Source organism: Gopherus flavomarginatus, chromosome 2, assembly GCF_025201925.1.
Source record: "Gopherus flavomarginatus isolate rGopFla2 chromosome 2, rGopFla2.mat.asm, whole genome shotgun sequence".
Lineage (NCBI taxonomy): Eukaryota > Metazoa > Chordata > Testudines > Testudinidae > Gopherus > Gopherus flavomarginatus.
This window is the reverse complement of record NC_066618.1, coordinates 257,715,877-257,735,239: the sequence shown is the minus strand read 5'-3', so window position 1 is coordinate 257,735,239 and position 19,363 is coordinate 257,715,877. Positions and strand designations below refer to the sequence as shown.

At 44.4% G+C, this 19,363-nt stretch overlaps 1 protein-coding gene across 1 annotated transcript in view; it reads right to left on the bottom strand.

Moving 5' to 3' along the window:
• The window catches only part of LOC127045068 (neural-cadherin-like), a 65,348-nt gene extending 48,923 nt beyond the window's left edge, over window positions 1-16,425 (bottom strand). The window contains exons 1-4 of the mRNA XM_050940486.1: window positions 16,281-16,425; window positions 12,161-12,386; window positions 7,950-8,154; window positions 5,207-5,318 (exon numbers count right to left, since the gene is read on the bottom strand). Coding sequence (XP_050796443.1) covers window positions 5,207-5,318; window positions 7,950-8,154; window positions 12,161-12,386; window positions 16,281-16,410 — 673 coding nt within the window. The 5' untranslated portion in view covers window positions 16,411-16,425. The remainder of the gene's footprint in view (window positions 1-5,206; window positions 5,319-7,949; window positions 8,155-12,160; window positions 12,387-16,280) is intronic.
• Between the last annotated feature and the right edge of the window lie 2,938 nt (window positions 16,426-19,363).

The following is a 19,363-nucleotide window of genomic DNA, read 5'->3' as shown; positions in this document are numbered from 1 at the left end:
TTTTGAAAAGTTTGTTCCTTCACCACATTTTAATTTGACTACACCATAGTAAAACCTACTTTACAAAACCTGTGAATGCCATGTGTACTGACAAACCACAGCACCTGCCTGTTTGAAGAGATTTTGGCCTCTCCATACCAGAGTGTGAAACAGAAAAATAACTGTAATTGATTAAAGACAAGAGATGGCCAAATTAAATCAGCGTCACTAATGGTGTGTGATCCTAGATTGATGTGCAGTCAGTTGCAAGAGGTCCCCATGCAAGGAAGGGTTTCATATGTCCGGGAGGGCGTGCTGCAGAAGCGAAAGAGATGCTGACGGTATATTTTATTTTACTTGCTGCCACTCTGTTAAAGACAGACAATGACATTCTTTCCCTGCCTACAGGGCATCAGGCCTCACCTCCAGGCATCAGGGAGGTGAGCTATTCCTTCCCTGAGTATATGTCAGGGCTTGGCTACACTGGAGAGTTGCAGCGCTGCAACTGAATCACCGTCCACACTTGCGAGGCACATACAGCGCTGTATCTCCCTGGCTACAGCGCTGGTTGTACTCCACTTCGACGAGTGGAATAAAGACTATAGCACAGCTGATGCAGTGCTGCCTGGCCAGTGTGGCCACCAAAAGCGCTGTTATTGGCCTCCAGAAGTATTCGGAGGTATCCCAGAATGCCTGTTCTAGCCACTCTGCTCATCAGTTCGACCTCGAGTGCCCTGGCCTCAAGTGACCAACCATCAGACCCGCCCTTTAAATTCCCTGGGAATTTTAAAAATCCCCTTCCTGTTTGCTCAGCCAGATGTGGAGTGCAATCAGTGAATATTTCCAGGTGACCATGCCTCCACATGGCAAACGAGCCACAGCATGGAGCAATGGCGAGTTGCTGGACCTCATCAGTGTTTGTGGGGAGAAAGCTGTGCAGTCTGGAGCTGCGCTCCAGCCGTAGGAATTACGATACCTATGAGCAGATATCAAGGGTCATGATGGAAAGGGGCCATGACCGGGACATGCAGGGTTAAAGTGAAGGAGCTGCGGAGTGCCTAGTGCAAAGCCCGCAAGGGAAACCATCGCTCCAGTGCTGCCCCCATGACTTGCCATTTCTACAAAGAGCTGGACACGATACTTGGGGTGATCCCACCTCCACTCCGAGGACCACTATGGACACTTCAGAGCGGGGGGAGGAGGAAGTGGAGGAGGAGGAGGTAAGCGAGAGTGAGGGTACTGGGGTGGGGGGAGACATCCCAGAGTCCCTGGAGGCATGCAGCCAGGAGCTCTTCTCAAGCCAGGAGGAAGGTAGCCAGTTGCAGCAGCCGGTACTTGGTGGAGGACAAACAGAGGAGTGGGTCCCCGGTAAGAGACTTTTATTTTCAAGATGGAAATTTTTCGGGAGAGGAGGGAGGGTTAGGGCTGCATGCATGCATGCCTAGATGCGGAATAGCACATTGATGTGGTCTATCACGTTGCAGTAATCGGCCTTGGTAATCTTTTCAAAAGTCTAAACCAGAGCGTGAGCAATGCGCTTGTGCAGGTTTATTGGGAGAGCCACTGTGGTCCTTGTCCCAGTCAGACTAATGCATACTCGCCACTGTGCCATGAGGGGTAGGGGGAACATTGCTGCACACAGGCAAGCTGCATAGGGGCCAGGGTGGAATCCGCATTGCGGTAGAAGACCCTCCCGTACTTCCCAGGTGACTTGCAGCAGCGAGATATCTTCCAGGATAAACTCCTGTGGAAAACGTTGGGATAGTGTTCAGTGTAGGTGCCCCCTGAAGCTGTTTGCTTTCCCCAACGCACAGAAACCCCAGTACAGCCCTGAACCAACCATTCCCCCTTCCCAGGTGACCCACAGCAGCGAGATCTTCCAGGATAAACTCCTGAGGAAACTGTTGTGATAGTGTTTAGTGTAGGTGCCCCCTGCAGCTGTTTGCTTTCCCCAACACACAAACCCCAGTAAAGCCATGAAACAACCAGTCCTCCTTACTCACCATTTCAGCTCCCGTGGGTTACGTGCGCTTTCATTGGGATGGGAAAATTATGCTATTGTAAAGACTGTTAATGTGCCCTGCTTCAGTGCAGGGGAATTACTCTGTCTGGTATAAACAATGCTGCCTCTGTTAAGTGTTGCATTTTGCCTTTACAGATGCAACCTTGAGATCTCGGCTGTCCGTGTTATCACCAGCTGAGAGACTACAAAACCTCCGGAAGAGGCCGTGAAAAAGCAAAGGGGACATACTGCAAGAAGTGATACACCAATCTCTCACAGAGAATCAAAAAGCGCAGGAGTGGAGGGAGAGGGAAAGCAGGATCCACAAGGAAAACGCAGCGCAAAGGAAGCAATGTGTGGAGCGGCTGATAAGCATCCTGGAGTGCCAAGCGGACTCTTTCCAGGCGCTTGTAGCCATGCAGGCGGAGCACTACTGCCACCACCCCCACCACCACCCTTGTCCCAAAGCTCTTTCCTTGTGCCCCCATGTTAGCTCCACACCCCCTTCCCCAGCATCCGAGTTCTTACCATCACCAGCTGCCTCTAACACCTGCACGTTCACCAACCAGCCCTGACAACTACGACCCTTACCCTCTGCACTCAACTCCCCTCACCATGCAGTATAGGCATCCTGAAGTGCAGCAGTCATTGCACAGCACTCCAGACAGGACATATGCAAACCTGTGATTGTACAGCTCCTCACCCCACCCCCTTGTCCTTTCAGATTCCAAAAAAGTTGTGGGTCTTCAACAAATGAATTTTTGGCTTTGAAAACAGTCTTTATTATTGCAGAAAGTTAAAGATACCTTAGTCTAGGAAAGAAACAGGCACTGCAAATCAGCTTAGGAAACACAGATTCCTACTAACATTGTAACCACTGCACTTCACTCCCATGCAAGGCAGCAAACATTACTGTTGGTTTTCAGCCTCAAATTCCTTCCTCAAGGCATCCCTAATCCTTGCAGCCCTGTGCTGGGCCTCCCTAGTAGCCCTGCTCTCTGGCTGTGCAAATTCAGCATCCAGGCGTTGAACCTCAGAGGTCCATGCTTGACTGAATCTTTCACCCTTCCCTTCACAAATATTATGGAGGGTACAGCACGCAGATATAACCACGGTGATGCTGCTTTCCCCCAAGTCCAGCTTTCCATACAGAGATGGCCAGTGCCCCTTTAAACGGCCAGAAGCACACTCCACAGTCATTCGGCACCAGCTTAGACTGTAGTTGAACCATTCCTTGCTGCTGTCAAGGCTCCCTGTGTACGGTTTCATGGGTTCTCCAAGGATCACAGTTGGCATTTCAACGTCCCCTACTGTGATCTTCCGGTCTCGGAAAAAAGTCCCGGCCTGCAGCTTCCTGAAGAGGCCAGTGTTCCGAAAGATGCATGCATCATGCACCTTTCCGGGCCAGCCTGCGTTAATGTCAATGAAATGTCCATGGTGATCTACAAGCGCCTGGAGAACCACAGAGAAATACCTCTTCCAATTAACGTACTCGGATGCTAGGTGAGGTGGTGCCAGAATAGGAATGTGTGTCCCATCTATCGCCACTCCACAGTTAGGGAAACCCATTTGTGCAAAGCCAGCCACAATGTCCTGCACGTTCCCCAGAGTCACGGTTCTTCTTAGCTGGATGCGATTAATGGCCCTGCAAACTTGCATCAACACGATTCCAACGGTCGACTTTCCCACTCCAAACTGGTACCCGACCGATCGGTAGCTGTCTGGAGTTGCCAGCTTCCAGATTGCAATAGCCACCCGCTTCTCCACTGGCAGGGCAGCTCTCAATCTCGTGTCCTTGCACCGCAGGGTGGGGGCGAGCTCCTCACACAGTCCCATGAAAGTGGCTTTTCTCATCTGAAAATTCTGCAGCCACTGCTCATCATCTCAGACTTGCACGACGATGTAATCCCACCAGTTAGTGCTTGTTTCCCAAGCCCAAAAGCGGCGTTTCATGGTGCTGAGCATGTCTGTGAATGCCACAAGCAATTTCGTGTCGTACGCATTACGCGACTTGCTATCATCATCAGACTCCTCACTGTCACTTTGGATCTTAAGGAATAGCTCAACTGCCAAACGTGATGTGCTGGTGAGACTCGTCAGCATACTCCTCAGCAATTCGGGCTCCATTTCCTGCAGACCAAAACGGAACACAGAATCGCGCTGCATTGAAACCATGCAAAGATGGCGCCAAGTGTGGATGGAAACACAGAGACTGCTGGGATGTCAAGCAATGCATCACAGGGCGTTGGGATAGAAACCAGAATGACCCACCCCCTCCGCCCCCTTCCCACAACCCACGGCGCCAGAATGGGAAGAGGTGCTCTGTGGGATAGCTGCCCATAATGCACCACTCCCAACACCACTGCAAATGCTGCAAATGTGGCCACACTGCAGTGCTGGTAGCTGTCAGTGTGACCACACTGCAGCGCTTTCCCTACACAGCTGTACAAAGACAGCTGTAACTCCCAGGGCTGTACAGCTGCAAGTACAGCCAAACCCTAAGAGGCTTAGCCTGCTGATGTCCCTGAGTCCCTGCATTGATACTTTATATAGGGTGCTGGGCACGAAACAGTCAGCCTGCAGGAAACTACAACTAGTAGAGAATGCCACAGCTCGCCTTCTCAGCCACACAAGTTACCATGAGTACAGAAAATGTGTCCTTCTCTCGCTACACCATTTCCCCATGGAATATTGCTTCAAGTTCAAGATCTCAGTCCTCCTCTTCAAGGCATTCAATGGTCTAGGCTCAAGATACCTAGAAGGTCATCTCAAGCTCTGGGAGAAGGTCAACAGTTCTGCTCCTCTGGAACAATGCATCTACTGCAAAGGAGATATCTGTGTAGGAGACAGATTTCTCAGGGGGTCATCTGTCCATGACTATGGCTTGAACTCCTGCAGAATATAAGAACTACACTCAGACCTCACCACCTTCCATTTCCAAGTGCAGGACACACTTCTTCAGCCTGACTTAAAAAGAAAGAGATGCCACATAGCACGTTATACACACAATAAAAATCCACACACAGTATTCCCTCTTGAGAGAAAAAGAAGAAGAAAAAACCATATGACAGATGTTGGTCACATCCTTTAATGCACTTTTGGAAGGTACTCAGATACCATGCTGATGGGCACGGTAAACACTTGAACTGATCAGATTATGTAGACCACAATCACAAGTTAATTCTTGTGAGAAGATGGAATAAGAGGTAGTAGAGAAATTATCACCTTGCAACAGAGATGTGCCAACTGGGATGATTTCAGGAATGTTGTCACAGCTGTAAATGGAGTGCTGGAATTCTGGAGAGCAGTCATTGTCATCAGTGATATGAACTATGACCTGCGTGGGACAGGAGGCAGAAGAAAAGATTAAACAGAAAATGATAGATGTCTGCTGAAGAGAGGCCTACCAGGACTGACCTGCTGCTTTCCAGAAATGAAATGTGTGAGAGCACTGATGTACTGGCTCTGGTTAGCCTTGTTAGTTTTTACCCTTTCACTCATATCTGATCACTCAATGCATTTACTTTTACAATTTACTTCATTTCCATTTTAAAATAATGTTCATTGGGCACTAAAATTTCTCAATATGATGTAGCATTGCAAAATATTTGCTATGAAATATGCAAACCTCAAAATCAGAAGGTTTTTCACATTTTATACTTTACCAACTTAGTCCAATTTCAGGCAAGGTATTCCCCTTTCTGCCTTTTAAAAAAATCAAAATCAGGATCACATGACTGGAAGCATCCTATTTTCATTAAAAAAATGTAATTTTTTTTAAAAACTCAAAATCTAAAATTTTGGCTCAAAAATCAATTCTTACATCTTAATGCATGAAATGTTATGTTTCAATCTGAAACCAGCATTACAGAAAAAGCCTTGACTTTTGAGTCACAAATGGATCAGGAAAAATTATAGCTACTTTGTCATATTTTTGCTATTTTTGCTCAGCACATTGTACTTCATAATGCATCACAGTCATACATCTCTCAGTCTGAGTATCTAGGTACTTATTGCACCTATTACTGTAATATCTCTATGCTGCCCTCAGACATTATCGAACTTGTTCCCACAACACCTCTGTGAGTAAGAAAGCAGCAAACCCATTTTTTCTGAACAAATTATGTTTTTAAAATTAAGGCAAAGATAAAATATTCCTTGGCCAATGTCACACAGGAAGTATTTTGCAGACCCAGAAACTGAACCCATATCTGATTCTCAGTCCACTGCCTTGACAATAAAACCATCCTCCCTCCCAATCTACAAGCAGCTTTGTGTTGTTATTTAGATTGTCAGTGTGGGTATGTCTACACTATGGGATTATTCCAATTTTACAGAAACCGGTTTTGTAAAACAGATTGTATAAAGTCAAGTGCACGCGGCCACACTAAGCACATTAATTCGGTGGTGTACGTCTATGTACCGAGGCTAGCGTCGATTTAAAGAGCTTTGCACTGTGGGTAGCTATCCCATAGTTCCCACAGTCTCCCCTGCCCATTGTAATTCTAGGTTGAGATCACAATGCATGATGGAGCAAAAACAGTGTCGCGGGTGATTCTGGGTAAATGTCGTCACTCAATCCTTCCTCCGTGAAAGCAACGGCAGACAATCATTTCGCGCCCTTTTTCTCTGGATTGCCCTGGCAGACGCCATAGCATGGTAACCATGGAGCCTGTTTTGCCTTTTGTCACTGTCACCGTATGTGTACTGGATGCTGCTGACAGACACGGTACTGCAGTGCTAAACAGCAGCATTCATTTGCCTTTGCAAGGTAGCAGAGACTGTTATCAGCCCTATTGCACTGTCTGCTGCTTTGGAAATTGGCGATGATGGTTGCCAGTCATATTGTACTGTCTGCTGCTGTCATGGGTGCTCCTGGCTGGCCTCGCTGAGGTTGGCTGGGGCGCATGGACAAAAATGGGAATGACTCCCCGGGGTCATTCTCTTCTTTATGTTTTGTCTAAAAATAGAGTCAGTTCTGCCTAGAATATGGGGCAAGTCTACTAGAGAAGCAGAGAGCACAGCCGCTCCGGGTCAGAGCCCCAGAGATCCCGCAGAAATGATGAGCTGCATGCCATTCTAGGGGGTGCCCCTGCAATAACCCCACCTCTTGCTTCCCTCCTCCCATACCCCTCCTGGGCTACCGTGGCAGTGTCCCCCCACTTGTGTGATGAAGTAATAAAGAATGCAGGAATAAGAAACAATGACTTTTCAGTGAGATAAAATGAGGTGGAGGCAGCCTCCAGCTGCTATGATATTCCAGGCAGGACATCTCCATTACTCATTAAAGGGTGGGGGGGAGAGGAGCACAGCCTCCTGCTGCTACGATAGTCCAGAATCTCCATTAGATATGAAAGGGGGGAGGGGGAGAGGAGCTCAGCCTCCAGCTGCTATGATGAGGACAGTTACCAGCCCTATTGCACCATCTGCCAGGACTGAATCTCCAGGACACAAAGCTTAAAGAAGGGAATGACCGGGAGTCATTCCTATTTTTGCCCAGGCGCCCCCAGCCGACCTCACCGAGGCCAGCCAGGAGCACTCACAGGATGATGATGAGGACGGCTATCAGTCATATTGTACCGTACAGTCTGCCACCAGAAGGGAGGGGAGAGGATGCTGCTGTTTAGCACAATGGTGCACTGTGGGATACTGCCCGGAGGCCAATATCGTCGAATTGCAGCCACACTAACCCTAACCCAACATGACAATACCGATTTCAGCGCTACTCCCCTCGTCGGGAAGGAGTACAAAAATCGGTTTTAAGAGCCCTTTATATAGATATAAAGGGCTTTTTTCTGTGGACAGGTACAGGGTTAAATCGGTTTAATGCTGCTAAATTCGGTATAAACGCGTAGTGTAGACCAGGCCTGTATGTAATGAGATCACTAAATACAATCTTGATGGAGGAAATAGCTACTATAGTGAGGTGATTCATTATATTCATGCAAAGCCAAGTACTTCATTGTACCTCAGTTACACTGCTAAGTCCGCTGTCAGCTTCCACTGCTTTCACAAGAAAGTGATAGAGATGGTGTTCGCTCTCATAATCCACAGTATGGGTCAAACTGAGCACTCCACTCTTCTGGCTCAGGCTGAAAAGGCCACTGGGGTTCATCAGCAGAGTGTAAGAAAGAGGCCGGCTCTGGAAGGAAACAGCCTCCACAACTGCTACTCTGTGAAGAACAATAGCATAGTCATTAGCCAACTTGTTACAGTCTGTTTCACTAGGAGAGTCAGAGAAAGTAGAGACAGAAGGCAGATTACGCCACATAGCCCAGTTGCAGAAAAGTGCAGGACTGGCCCCTGCAAATATCTAATACTTCATCTTGTCTACATTCAAAATGACTCTTGTAGAAGGGACTCTGCCACTCCCCTGAGGACACTATTCCACATTATATCAGATCTTGGGTAACAATTTGCCTTTTCTTCATTTCAACCCATTATTCCCAATCACCTGACTATACATTTACTCCTTCCTTGGTATTTACACCCTTCAAATCCTTGCAGACCATTAAGTTTTCTTCCTTCGTGATCATGAAGCTAAACTACATATATTTCTTTTAATCTTTCTTCAGAAGCTGGGATTGAAAACATCTTAACCAGACACTTACCAGACAGAAGTAGATATGGAAGACAAAGGGGAAAGGCCCCACCAGTTAGGTCCAGGACAATGACCTGGTGAGAAACCCTTCCCCTGCTTCCATAGTTGCTGGGAAGGAGAAAGGGGCTGGGATTTCTACCAGGTACTGTCACTGTCTTGTTTGGGCCTCCACTGTAGATATCAGCCTCTGGCTAGTATGTTCCATTTTATTTGAAGAGCTATCCCCTTCTAATCCGCAGTACAGGAGAGGAATTGTGTACGTTCATGATCAGAGCCTCTGAAGAGGTAGCAGGTAGGCCTCCATCACTTTACTGCTTCTTCAGCCTATTTTCTCCTCCCCTGCAACTAACTCCAGCATCTGCCTCTTCTGATACTCAAATCTTTGCAGTTCCATGCTGATCAGAGGCTTCTGAATAGCAGTAATAACACTCACCAGTCTTGTCAGTGTCACCCCACTGCTGCTTGGCAAAGCTACTCTGTAGTAGCAGCTGCAGCAGCAGTGAAGCCAGCCTTACCTGAATCTGTTTACATTAGGGCTGTCAAGAGATTAAACAAATTAATCACAACTAATTGCACTGTTAAACAATAGAATACCATTTATTTAAATATTTTTGGATGTTTTCTATATTTTCAAATATATTGATTTCAGTTTCAACACATATACAAAATGCATAGTGCTCATTTTATATTTATTTTTTATTATAAATATTTGCACTGTAAAAAAAAGTAGTATTTTTCAATTCACTTAATACAAGTACTGTAGTGCAATCTCTTTCTCATGACAGTTGAACTTACAAATGTAGAATTATGCACAAAAAATAACTGCATTCAAAAATAAAATACTATAAAATTTTAGAGCCTACAAGTCCACTCAGTCCTACTTCTTGTTCAGCCAATCGCTCAGACAAACAAGTTTGTTTACATGTACTGGAAACAATGCTGCCTGCTTCTTGTTTACAATGTCACCTGAAAGTAAAGACAGATGTTCGCATGGCACTTTGTAGCTGGCATTGCAAGATATTTACGTGCCAGATGCAATAAAGATTCATACGTCCCTTCATGCTTCAACCACCATTCCTGAGGGCATGCTTCCAGGCTGATGATGCTTGTTAAAAAAAATCATGATGACCCAGCACGTTGTTCGTTTTAAGAACACTCACTGCAGATTTGACAAAATGCATAGAACGTATTAATGTGAGCTTTCTTAAGATAGTTACAGCACTCAACCCAAGGTTTAAGAATCTGAGGTGTGGCTTTCAGAAGTTTTAAAAGAGCAACTCTCCGATGCAGAAACTACAGAACCCAAACAACCAAAAAAGAAAATCAACCTTCTACTCATAGCATCTGACTCAGATGATGAAAATGAACATGCACCAGTCTGCACTGCTTTGGATCATTATTGAACAGACTTGTCATCAGCATGGAAACGTGTCCTCTGGAATGGTGGTTGAAGCATGAAGGGACATATGAATCTTTAGCGCTTCTGGAACATAAATATCTTGCAACACCAGCTACAACAGTGCCATGTGAATGCCTGTTCTCACTTTCAGGTGACACTGTAAATAAGAAGTGGGCAGCATTATCTCCCGCAGATGTAAACAAACTTGTTTGTCTGAGTGATTGACTAAACAAGAAGTAGGACTGAGTGGACTTGTAGGCTCTAAAGTTTAACATTGTTTCCTTTTTGAGTGCAGTTACATAACAAAAAAAAATCTACATTTGTAAATTGCACTTTTACGATAAAGAGATTGCACTACAGTATTTGTATAAGGTGAATTGAAAAATACTATTTCTTTTATTATTTTTACAGTGCAGATATTTGTAATAAAGATAATACAAAGTGAGCACTGTACACTTTGTATTCTGTGTTGTAACTGAAATCAGTATATTTGAAAATGTAGGAAAACATCCAAAATATTTAATAAATTTCAATTGGTATTCTATTGTTTAACAGTGTGATTAAAACTGCGAATAATCACCATTCTTTTTTTGAGTTAATCACGTGAGTTAACTGCAATTAATCGACAGCACTAGTTTACACTGAATACGTTTGGAAGATTTTCTTCACAATCTAGAAAAATGAGCCCCCCTCCCCACACACACTTTACCTGGCAACTTGAAATCTAGTCTATTAAAAAATAGTTGAGTACTTTTGGTATTTATTTATTTAGATTTAAAATAGAAGACTCCTATATAAGGCTCCAGGCACTAACATCATGAATCACTACAATCCCAGCAGCACCGATCATTTTAGCAGGAACTTAGCCAACCAGCCACATACAGAAATTCCTTCTCATCCCTTCATCACTATAAAGAGGCATACCTTCAGCTTCCTCTATAAACCCTATAAAACCAACAGCTTTTTCTATGCCTGCCTCTAAGTCTCCTTGCCAATTTTTATGGCTTTACACACACATTTTAAAAATCTTTTCCTCTCCTTATTGTGGAGTGAAAAACCCATATAGACGCAGGACACCAACTGACTATACTGGGGCTGTGTGCAAAGCAAGAACATTGGAAAAATAGAAAGTATTTCTCTCTAATGTCTTTGTCACAGTAATCTTATGTGCCACTTGTAATAGTAAAAATAAAGGTAGATAGAAGTTAATGGTCTCCCTTTAAATTTTACCAAGTGGTCCCATGCTTGCTTGTTATTAGCGAGTGGTGCTTTGAAGAGCTGCTCATGAATCAAATCTCCCAGCCTTTTTAATTTTGTTGTCTCCTCTAAGTTCACTTCAATCAATCAGCCTACAGATTTCTGGTGTCAAGGTACCCAGAACTAAAAGGATCTGAAGAGGACATCAACACAAACAGAGGCTTTGGTTGGTGTGTTTTTTAAATGTAAACCTCCACTAAGAGAAGATTAAATACAATTAAATTAACTTATCATTGGCCACACTGCTAGAGATAATTTTCATTACTATTCTGTCAGCTACAGAACACTGTAAATTTACACGAACCCACAGAGGCATCATAACAAAATAGGTACTGTCATAGGATGTTTCCTTTTCAAAGAACTGTGCAAACAAGAATCCTTACAATCTCTGAGACAGAGGTAAGCAAAAAGAAAAAAAAAATCCTCATTCCAATAAATGCAGCATTTGAAAACAATAAATAGGGACCACTTGGCAAGTACCATAGGCATAACCTGTTAATTTTCACTGAAATCCATTTAGTTTGGAGAAACTGTTTGGAGGCACAGAACATGGAGAAAAAGAAACATTTTAATAGAAGTTAAGGAACTTCTCTCCTAAAGGGAGACGTTTGGCATGCGTGCATTTTACAGTAAGGGGTGGAAGATGGAAGGCATTTCAGAGATGTAGTGATTTGTACTAGCCAAATCAGTGCCAAGGCTGGGATTTTAATCCCCTACTTCCTGTTCCCAGTCTAGTGCTCAGTCCACTGTGCTACGCTGCTCCTCCATTTGAACGAGTCACATTTTCCTTCTGAACTGCAGTACAGGAATATCAATTCAAGTATAGCCCTATGAACAAACAACACTGGTTGCAAAGGAGTCACTACGTGGTGCCCCACAAAGTTTCTCTCCAAGTACTGGACCCTGGCTTTCTTCCACTTACTTTTCTCCTGCTGGAGTACTTTCAGGGACAAACACACTGTAGGACACGTTAGTAAACTGAGGAAGTCTGGAACCAACCAGGATGGAGATGGAGGCATAAGGACTTTTGTTGCCATATTCATCATTGGCCTGCACTGTGACCATGTATTCCTTATTCCAAGTTAAAGGCAAACCGGTTGTCATTATAATACCTGTATCCACATCAACTTCAAATCGCTCTTCGCCACCTATTAATAGATGTACAAAAACCATTCTAGTAGAGGCATCACAGTAAGAACATTCATTTGCATCTTCATTACCTTTCAACTTCGGCTTTGAACCCCTCATTTTTCTCTACACATTCTCCCTTTAAAAAAAAAATTCTTTATTTTACCCCTTGTCCATACTGTGCATTGTGAGATAGACAGTATACATATGTTCTATATGGACAACGGACTTTGTGTCAAGTGCCAATTACCCAATATTGTGCACTAAGACAAAACACCCAGGACGCAACTCTAGCTCTAAAGCTAGCTGTTTTGTGCCCTCACTCAGCAGCCTTCAGGCTTAATGCACTACAGAGCTATATTAGGACACGTGCTCATTATCTAACCCTAACAATAAGTATGGGACACCGCATATTGGTATGCTGTCATTGCAGCTCTCAAGGTCAGTTCTGCACAGATCTCAAAAAAAAGTAGCCTTCCCCATCCTGAAATTCTCTTGCCACTGCTGGTCAGCCCCCATCTGCAAAACAATCCTTTCCCCACCAATCCACGGTGGCTTCCCAGACCCCCCAAAAAAGGCATTGAATGCTGTGTCGGTAATCCAGCTCAGGAAACCCCTCCCCGAAGAACACTACACCCTTAGTTCATAGCAAACCACAGCCGTGTGTTCAGACAATGTGAACTGAGAATGCAACAGGCATCCCATGTGCATGCTGAACAGTGTGAGCCCTGGAATTGTTTTCACTATGAACTGTGGGAAGTCAAGTTGGTTGAATTTTATTTTTTTTAAATCCCATGTTTCCACTCTCTCTGCCACACACTTCCTTTCCAGGCGGGCTTCTGTCATTTTCTAATTTCTTCTCTGCCAACGTGGACCCAGCAATGCTCCATGCACGAGGACAACTGCTTGGGCTGTATTACAGCAGTCAAAGTTGGATGAATTTGGCATTGGACTTTGCATGTTGCACCATCGAGCAGATGATGTGGAAGCAGAAGAATATTCTACAGCAGCAGCAGCTCCTCTGGCAGCCGGAGAGCACTCAGAAGAGATGGCAGATGGACGAGGAGCAAGAGGACAATGATCCAAGCTGGATCACCTATACAGCGTTTATCGTCATTTCTGGACCTGAGAAGCCAGCATGGACTGGTGGGAGAGGATTGTTCTGCAGATTGGAGCTGAGTAGCAATGGCGACAGAATTTCAGGATGGGGAGGGCTAACTTTTTTGAGATCGGTGCAGAACTGACCTTGGAGCTTCAATGACAGTGTAGCAACATGTGGTACTCCATACTTCTGGAGAAACAAGAATGCCATGCCACCCGAGTACTACTGGACTGTAGCCAACCAATTTTGCATGGGGTGATCAACTGTTGGCAACATTCTCAAGCAGGTCTGCTATGTCATTGATAAAGTGCTATCTAACAAGCTCCTAAAGCTGGGTAATGCTCTGGAGACTGTTGATGGCTTTGCACGCATACAGTTCACAAACTGTATTGGGGCAATTGATAGAACACAGGTGCCTACAATTCATCCCCCACTAGAGCACAAAATTTATTCAAACAAAAAGGGGTATTTCTTTTTGGTGGGAGATTTACGGATATAAATGCAGCGTAGTCTGGAAGGGTCTAAGATTCTGAGATCTTTTAGCACTCAGTTCCGTATAGATTAATGGAGAAATGAATGTTTGCTCCCAGGACCACTGTAGATATTAATGGTGTGGAGGTAGTTTGATTATTGTGGAAGAATTGTCTTATCCTGTTATGCCCTGACTAATGAAGCCATACAGAGGCCACTTGGACAGCAGGAAGGAACACTTTAACTATCACCCGAGCAGTTCCATCATAGCAGTTGAGTGTGCATTTGGCCGTTTAAAGGCAGATGGCACTCTTTATGGAACAGGTTGGAAGCAGCCAGAAAAAAAGATGTTTGGACCATTCACTGCCTGTTGTGGTCTGCACAATATTTGAGAGAGCAAGGGAGAAAGCCTTAACAATGGGTAGGAAGCTGAGGTTCAGTGACTTGCTTGGTGGTTCAAGCAGCCAGCCAGGTTTCCCTTAGAAAATGCTGACACTCAGGGGAATATTGTCAGGGACGCCTATTGTTCATATTTTAAGTCTCCTGCCTGAACATGTGCAGTTGTTAGCTCATGGGGGAGGGGGAACTGTTGAGATAGATACATTTCAAGCATTGGAGTGTAGCGTACGAGTGGCGGAAGTGGAATGCTCTCTATGTACTTCTGAAAACCCCTAAGTATTATTTCAGCTTTATTTAAAGGATTTTCATAATTAGGTGCAATAAGGACTCATAATGGATTGACTAAAATGGTTTTTATTATGAAAGAACAGAACCAAAAATACAGTTTTTATTGAACTAATGGAAAAAAATATGTTTTTGTATTTGAAAATACATTTAACTAAACAGTCTACTAATAAACAAATCTTTAATTAAAGCAACAGTGCAGACAAAACTGAAAGAGCACCAGTACAAATGGTGCAAACACAACTAGGGGGGCGGTTGGTTGCCTTACAGTGACAGGTGAGTATAAGCCAGCCCTTTGCCTCTTTTGCTTGCATGGGCACTATCGTTAAGCGCTGTGGGTCAGAATTTTCAGGGGCACTGCTGGACTCAAGAAAGTGCTGGGCTCCCAGGAGCCAGTATTCTCAATGCCCGAGGTTGTTTTGAGAGGGGGATGGCCACTGGTAGCACCACTGCAAGGGTATGGTGGGGAGGACTTGCTGCTCGTCCCAGTACACAGTATTGCCCAGGTTGCAAAGGACATGGATGGATCCTGAATTCGGGGACTGCAGGGCCTGCTGGCCTAACAGGAGCTGTTTTGGAGAACATTCTGGTTCAGGATAGCATCCATGAGTTGCCTATGCCTCTCCTCTGTCTTTTTCTATGCTCTTCTTGGCCATGGCAATGCTGTCCTTGGCCACTGCCATAATCTCCCAGGAGAGCTGCATTTCCTTCTCCCTCTGGGTCCGCACCTACAGCCTCCACCTCTTTCCCAGAGAAAAACCAGACTCATCTCTCTGCCAAAAGCTCAACAAACATCTTGTCCTGAGTCTTCCTTTTACTTCCCCTTCAAGAGGCCAACCTCTCAGCAGTACATAGAGGCCCTGTCCTTGATGCTCTGGTTGTTGCAGGTGCTGTGGCTGTAGGAGCGTCTGGCCGAAAGAGCTTCCTGAACCAAAGCTTCTCCCCAGGTGGTAATGAAATCCAGGGTCTCAGCATGACTCAGTGCAACTGTGCAAGGCATGTTGTATGGTTTCAGGAGTGCTATCACAGCTACACTGCAAGAATGATATACCAGGATCCAGGAGCAAATGGGCAAAATGTGGCTCTGTGCCAGCTTTTAAAAGGTGGGGAGGTATTGTCCTGGGAATTTGATACAGGAGCATGGGAGGGCACACAGGTAAATGAACAGGTCAGTAACAGTCAACCTGCAAAGCACTATGGGATAATCACTGGAAGCACACAAGAAGTGGCATATAGCAATTGTGTGCACACACACAATAGACCAAACTAATTCCATTTGAAGCAAACCCAGTCTGCTTTGCAAGAGGACTTCCGAGTCTGTGATAAATATGTAGTGATGGATCAGGTGTATGCAGACATTTTCAAACTAGATTAACTTGATTTGATCTGGTTTATACTACCCCCGTAGACAAGCCCTTAGTAGCATAGGCCAGACCTTAGCCTGATTCTGGTCACTTTGTATGGGAGTAACCAATTCCCTTAAACTCATGTACTGGTTTAATTTACACCACTTTACTCATCATCTCTGACCTTCACCCAGTATGTCTAAACAAGGCTATTCTATTGAAATCTTATTAATTAAATGAAAAATTGGAAATTGCTAAAATAAAAATCTCATAGTCATGCAGATTAATCAGCTGATTCAGAAAGGATTTACCTGCAATAAGTGCATAAGTTATCCCAACACTGGAGTTTTCATTGTTATTGTAATGGGCCACAAGCTGGTAGATCAGAGTGCCTTTCCGAGCATCAGGATCAACACGTGCCAAATAGGGGTATGGGTACATACCCCAGGATAGAAGATCCTCTTCTGGGGCAATAATTGTCACATGACACAAATACCAGTCATTGTCTGCAAACACATTACATTTAAACAAAATCAGAAGTCAGACCTAAGACAATTTCACAAATTTTAACCAGACATTTAAAATCATCTAATCTGATTTACCGGTGAAAGACGGAAGAGTGCCTACTGTGTACATCCTAACAAACTGACAAACACTCTGGCAAAAAAATCCACATCTCTGCTGACAGTTTGGTGTTATTAAGTGTAATTAATAAAAAGAAACTAATAATTTAACTAAACATATGTAAATAATCACATTATACCAGATACCTAGAGTTATAGCTACATCACGGAAAGAGCTGTATTCTTCTACTTAAATGGAAAATACTTGGACCAAGGTGCTAAGATAACTGATCCCACAAAAAAGTTTTATGTTTCACCTGCGATTCTAGACTAACCAGTGGGAGAACACAACAGGACAATTATGCAAGCAAGGTGTAATTATTTTACAGTGCCTGAAAGGGTGCTGGGAATTCCAAAGGAGAGACAAAGATGAGCTCCCAGCTCTGATCAAATTACAATCTAGATTTCAGACAGGACACCTAGTGAGAAAACAAAGAGGGAGACAAGAGAGGAAGGACATAAGCAGGAACCTGCAGCTATTTGGGTAATGCATTTATACATAACTACATTTACCATCTTGTTAGATTGTTTCTTGCTGGCTTCATAACAACATCCAAGGGGATGCTAGGGTTGCAGACAGGCTTCTTAAAGACGTTTTCCACAAGTACCAACAAATATATTTATGTTTCCAATCAGGTCTTAATACTAAACTTTAAAACAAAAAAGCAAATCAAATGGAATATACAAAAGAAAGCTCAGTTGTGAGAAATGAAACAAAACAGAATAAAGAAGGTGTATAAAGTTGAAACTCATGTTGTCTCCAAGGTAGCATAGTGCACTGATGGTATGTTTGTAAGGACTACATGATTGTCAGTGGAATATGCATCTGGATTTTTCTATAGTTGTCTCTCAGGAGTCTTTGAGCTGTAACTTACATGATGCCACATTTTACACACAGTTGTAGAAGGCAGCATCACATCAACAAAATCAGTTTCCATGCCAAAAGTTGGTATGGGAACTCCAAACTCCTTTTAAATATAAGCCTGAGATCCAGAGTACTAAAAATCTCATTATAGGTCTACAAAATTATGATGAATTCTCTTATTTTGCTGATTTTCTTTCTCAAGTTTTCAGTGAATTTAGTGCCAATGCAATGTGAAAGATTTACAACCCGGCACAGTCAAGTCCTCAGTTTATCCACAGAACAGATGCACTGCAAGCAGCAGCATAAATTTCCTTGGGCTTTACTGCCAACAGGCCTAACACTCGTATTCTGTAAAAGCAGCAAAGACTCCTATGGCACCTTATAGACTAACAGACGTTTTGGAGCATGAGCTTTCGTGGGTGAATACCCACTTCGTCAGATGCATGTCGTATTCTGGAGAGGCAACCTCCACACCCACTCAATCCTTTGTCTCAGCATGCCCAGGATTCCTGTTCACCAGCAGACACCATTCCAGGAGATCAACTCATTTCATACAGGCCATTTAACAGCCAGAGGATAATGACTCTCATAATCACTAGCAATCTGGGCTGGATTTGATTTGCAAAGTTACCTCCTCTCTTGTACCACCAACATTTGCTGATTACCTTTTTCACTAAGAGGGATGCTGCCAGACCAAGTTAGGGTTAAAATCCAGGTTTTATAAAAACTGAGCTTTTATAATGCCAATAATTTTCACACTTGCCAAGGACAACCCCCTACCAACACAGTCACTGGCTTTTTCCTTTGCCTGGGGGTGCTCAACCCCCGCTCTGCCCCAGGCCCCACCCCTACCCCGCCTCTTCCCTCCCAGTTCCAACCCCTCCCTCCAACCATGCCACATCCCTGCTCCTCCCCACTTCCTCTAGTACCTCCTGCACACCACGGAACAGCTGATTGGAGCGGGGCGGGAAGTGCTGGGAGGGATGGGGAGGAGTTGATCAGCAGGGATGCTGTGGGATGGGAGGCACTGGGGATGCGGTGGGGGGGAAGAGCTGGATGCCAGTGGGTGCTAAGTACTGCTAATTTTTTTCTGTGGGTGCTCCAGCCCTGGAGCACCCACAGAGTCGGCACTTATGCCTACCAAACAAAAACACAAATAGTAAGGAGTAATCTGTCCCAGTAAGATTTTGGTCTAGGAATTTTTAGATAGCTACATTTAGGAGCACATACTCTTTTGGTGTTAAATGTAGTGTTGCCACCTCTGAGGTACAAAAACCCAGGACATCCAGGATGCTACTGAGCCCATAAAACTGGACAGCTGGCAGTGAGCACCCTTACAGATTTCCCAGGATAGCTGCTTCAAAAATGGGACAATCCTGGGAAAGCCGGGAGAGGTGGCAACCCTAGTTAAACACTAAGAGTGAAATCCTTGCCCCAGTGAAGTCAATGGCAAATCTCCTATTGAGTACGACGGTTTCAGGTTTTCACCTCAAAACTGCAGATGTATAGGTCAGCCAAAAGACAGATACACAAAAAAGACAGGGATTTGTTTCACTGAGTTCAACACCATGGGCCAGGAGATCATTCATGTAACTCAGTTAGGTGTGTCCCTGGATCGCTGCGTAAGTGCAGTGCCCTTCAGAGGCCTGCAGCTTGACATTAGCATCACAGTGTGAGGGACAACCCAGGCTGGTGGGTTTAGAGGGTACAATGGTCCCACAGTCCAGGTTGCACTCTGGAGACCTTGTCATAACATGTAAACACAAACTTCAAAGAGCAATGAGAGGTACACTTAGGGGCATCCGAGAGGCTTTCTAAAAACGGGAGTGGATTTAACACACATACACATCACAGCAGATCTGCTCAATTTATAATGTTCCCAGTTGTTCCTTAAGATTCAGAGTTC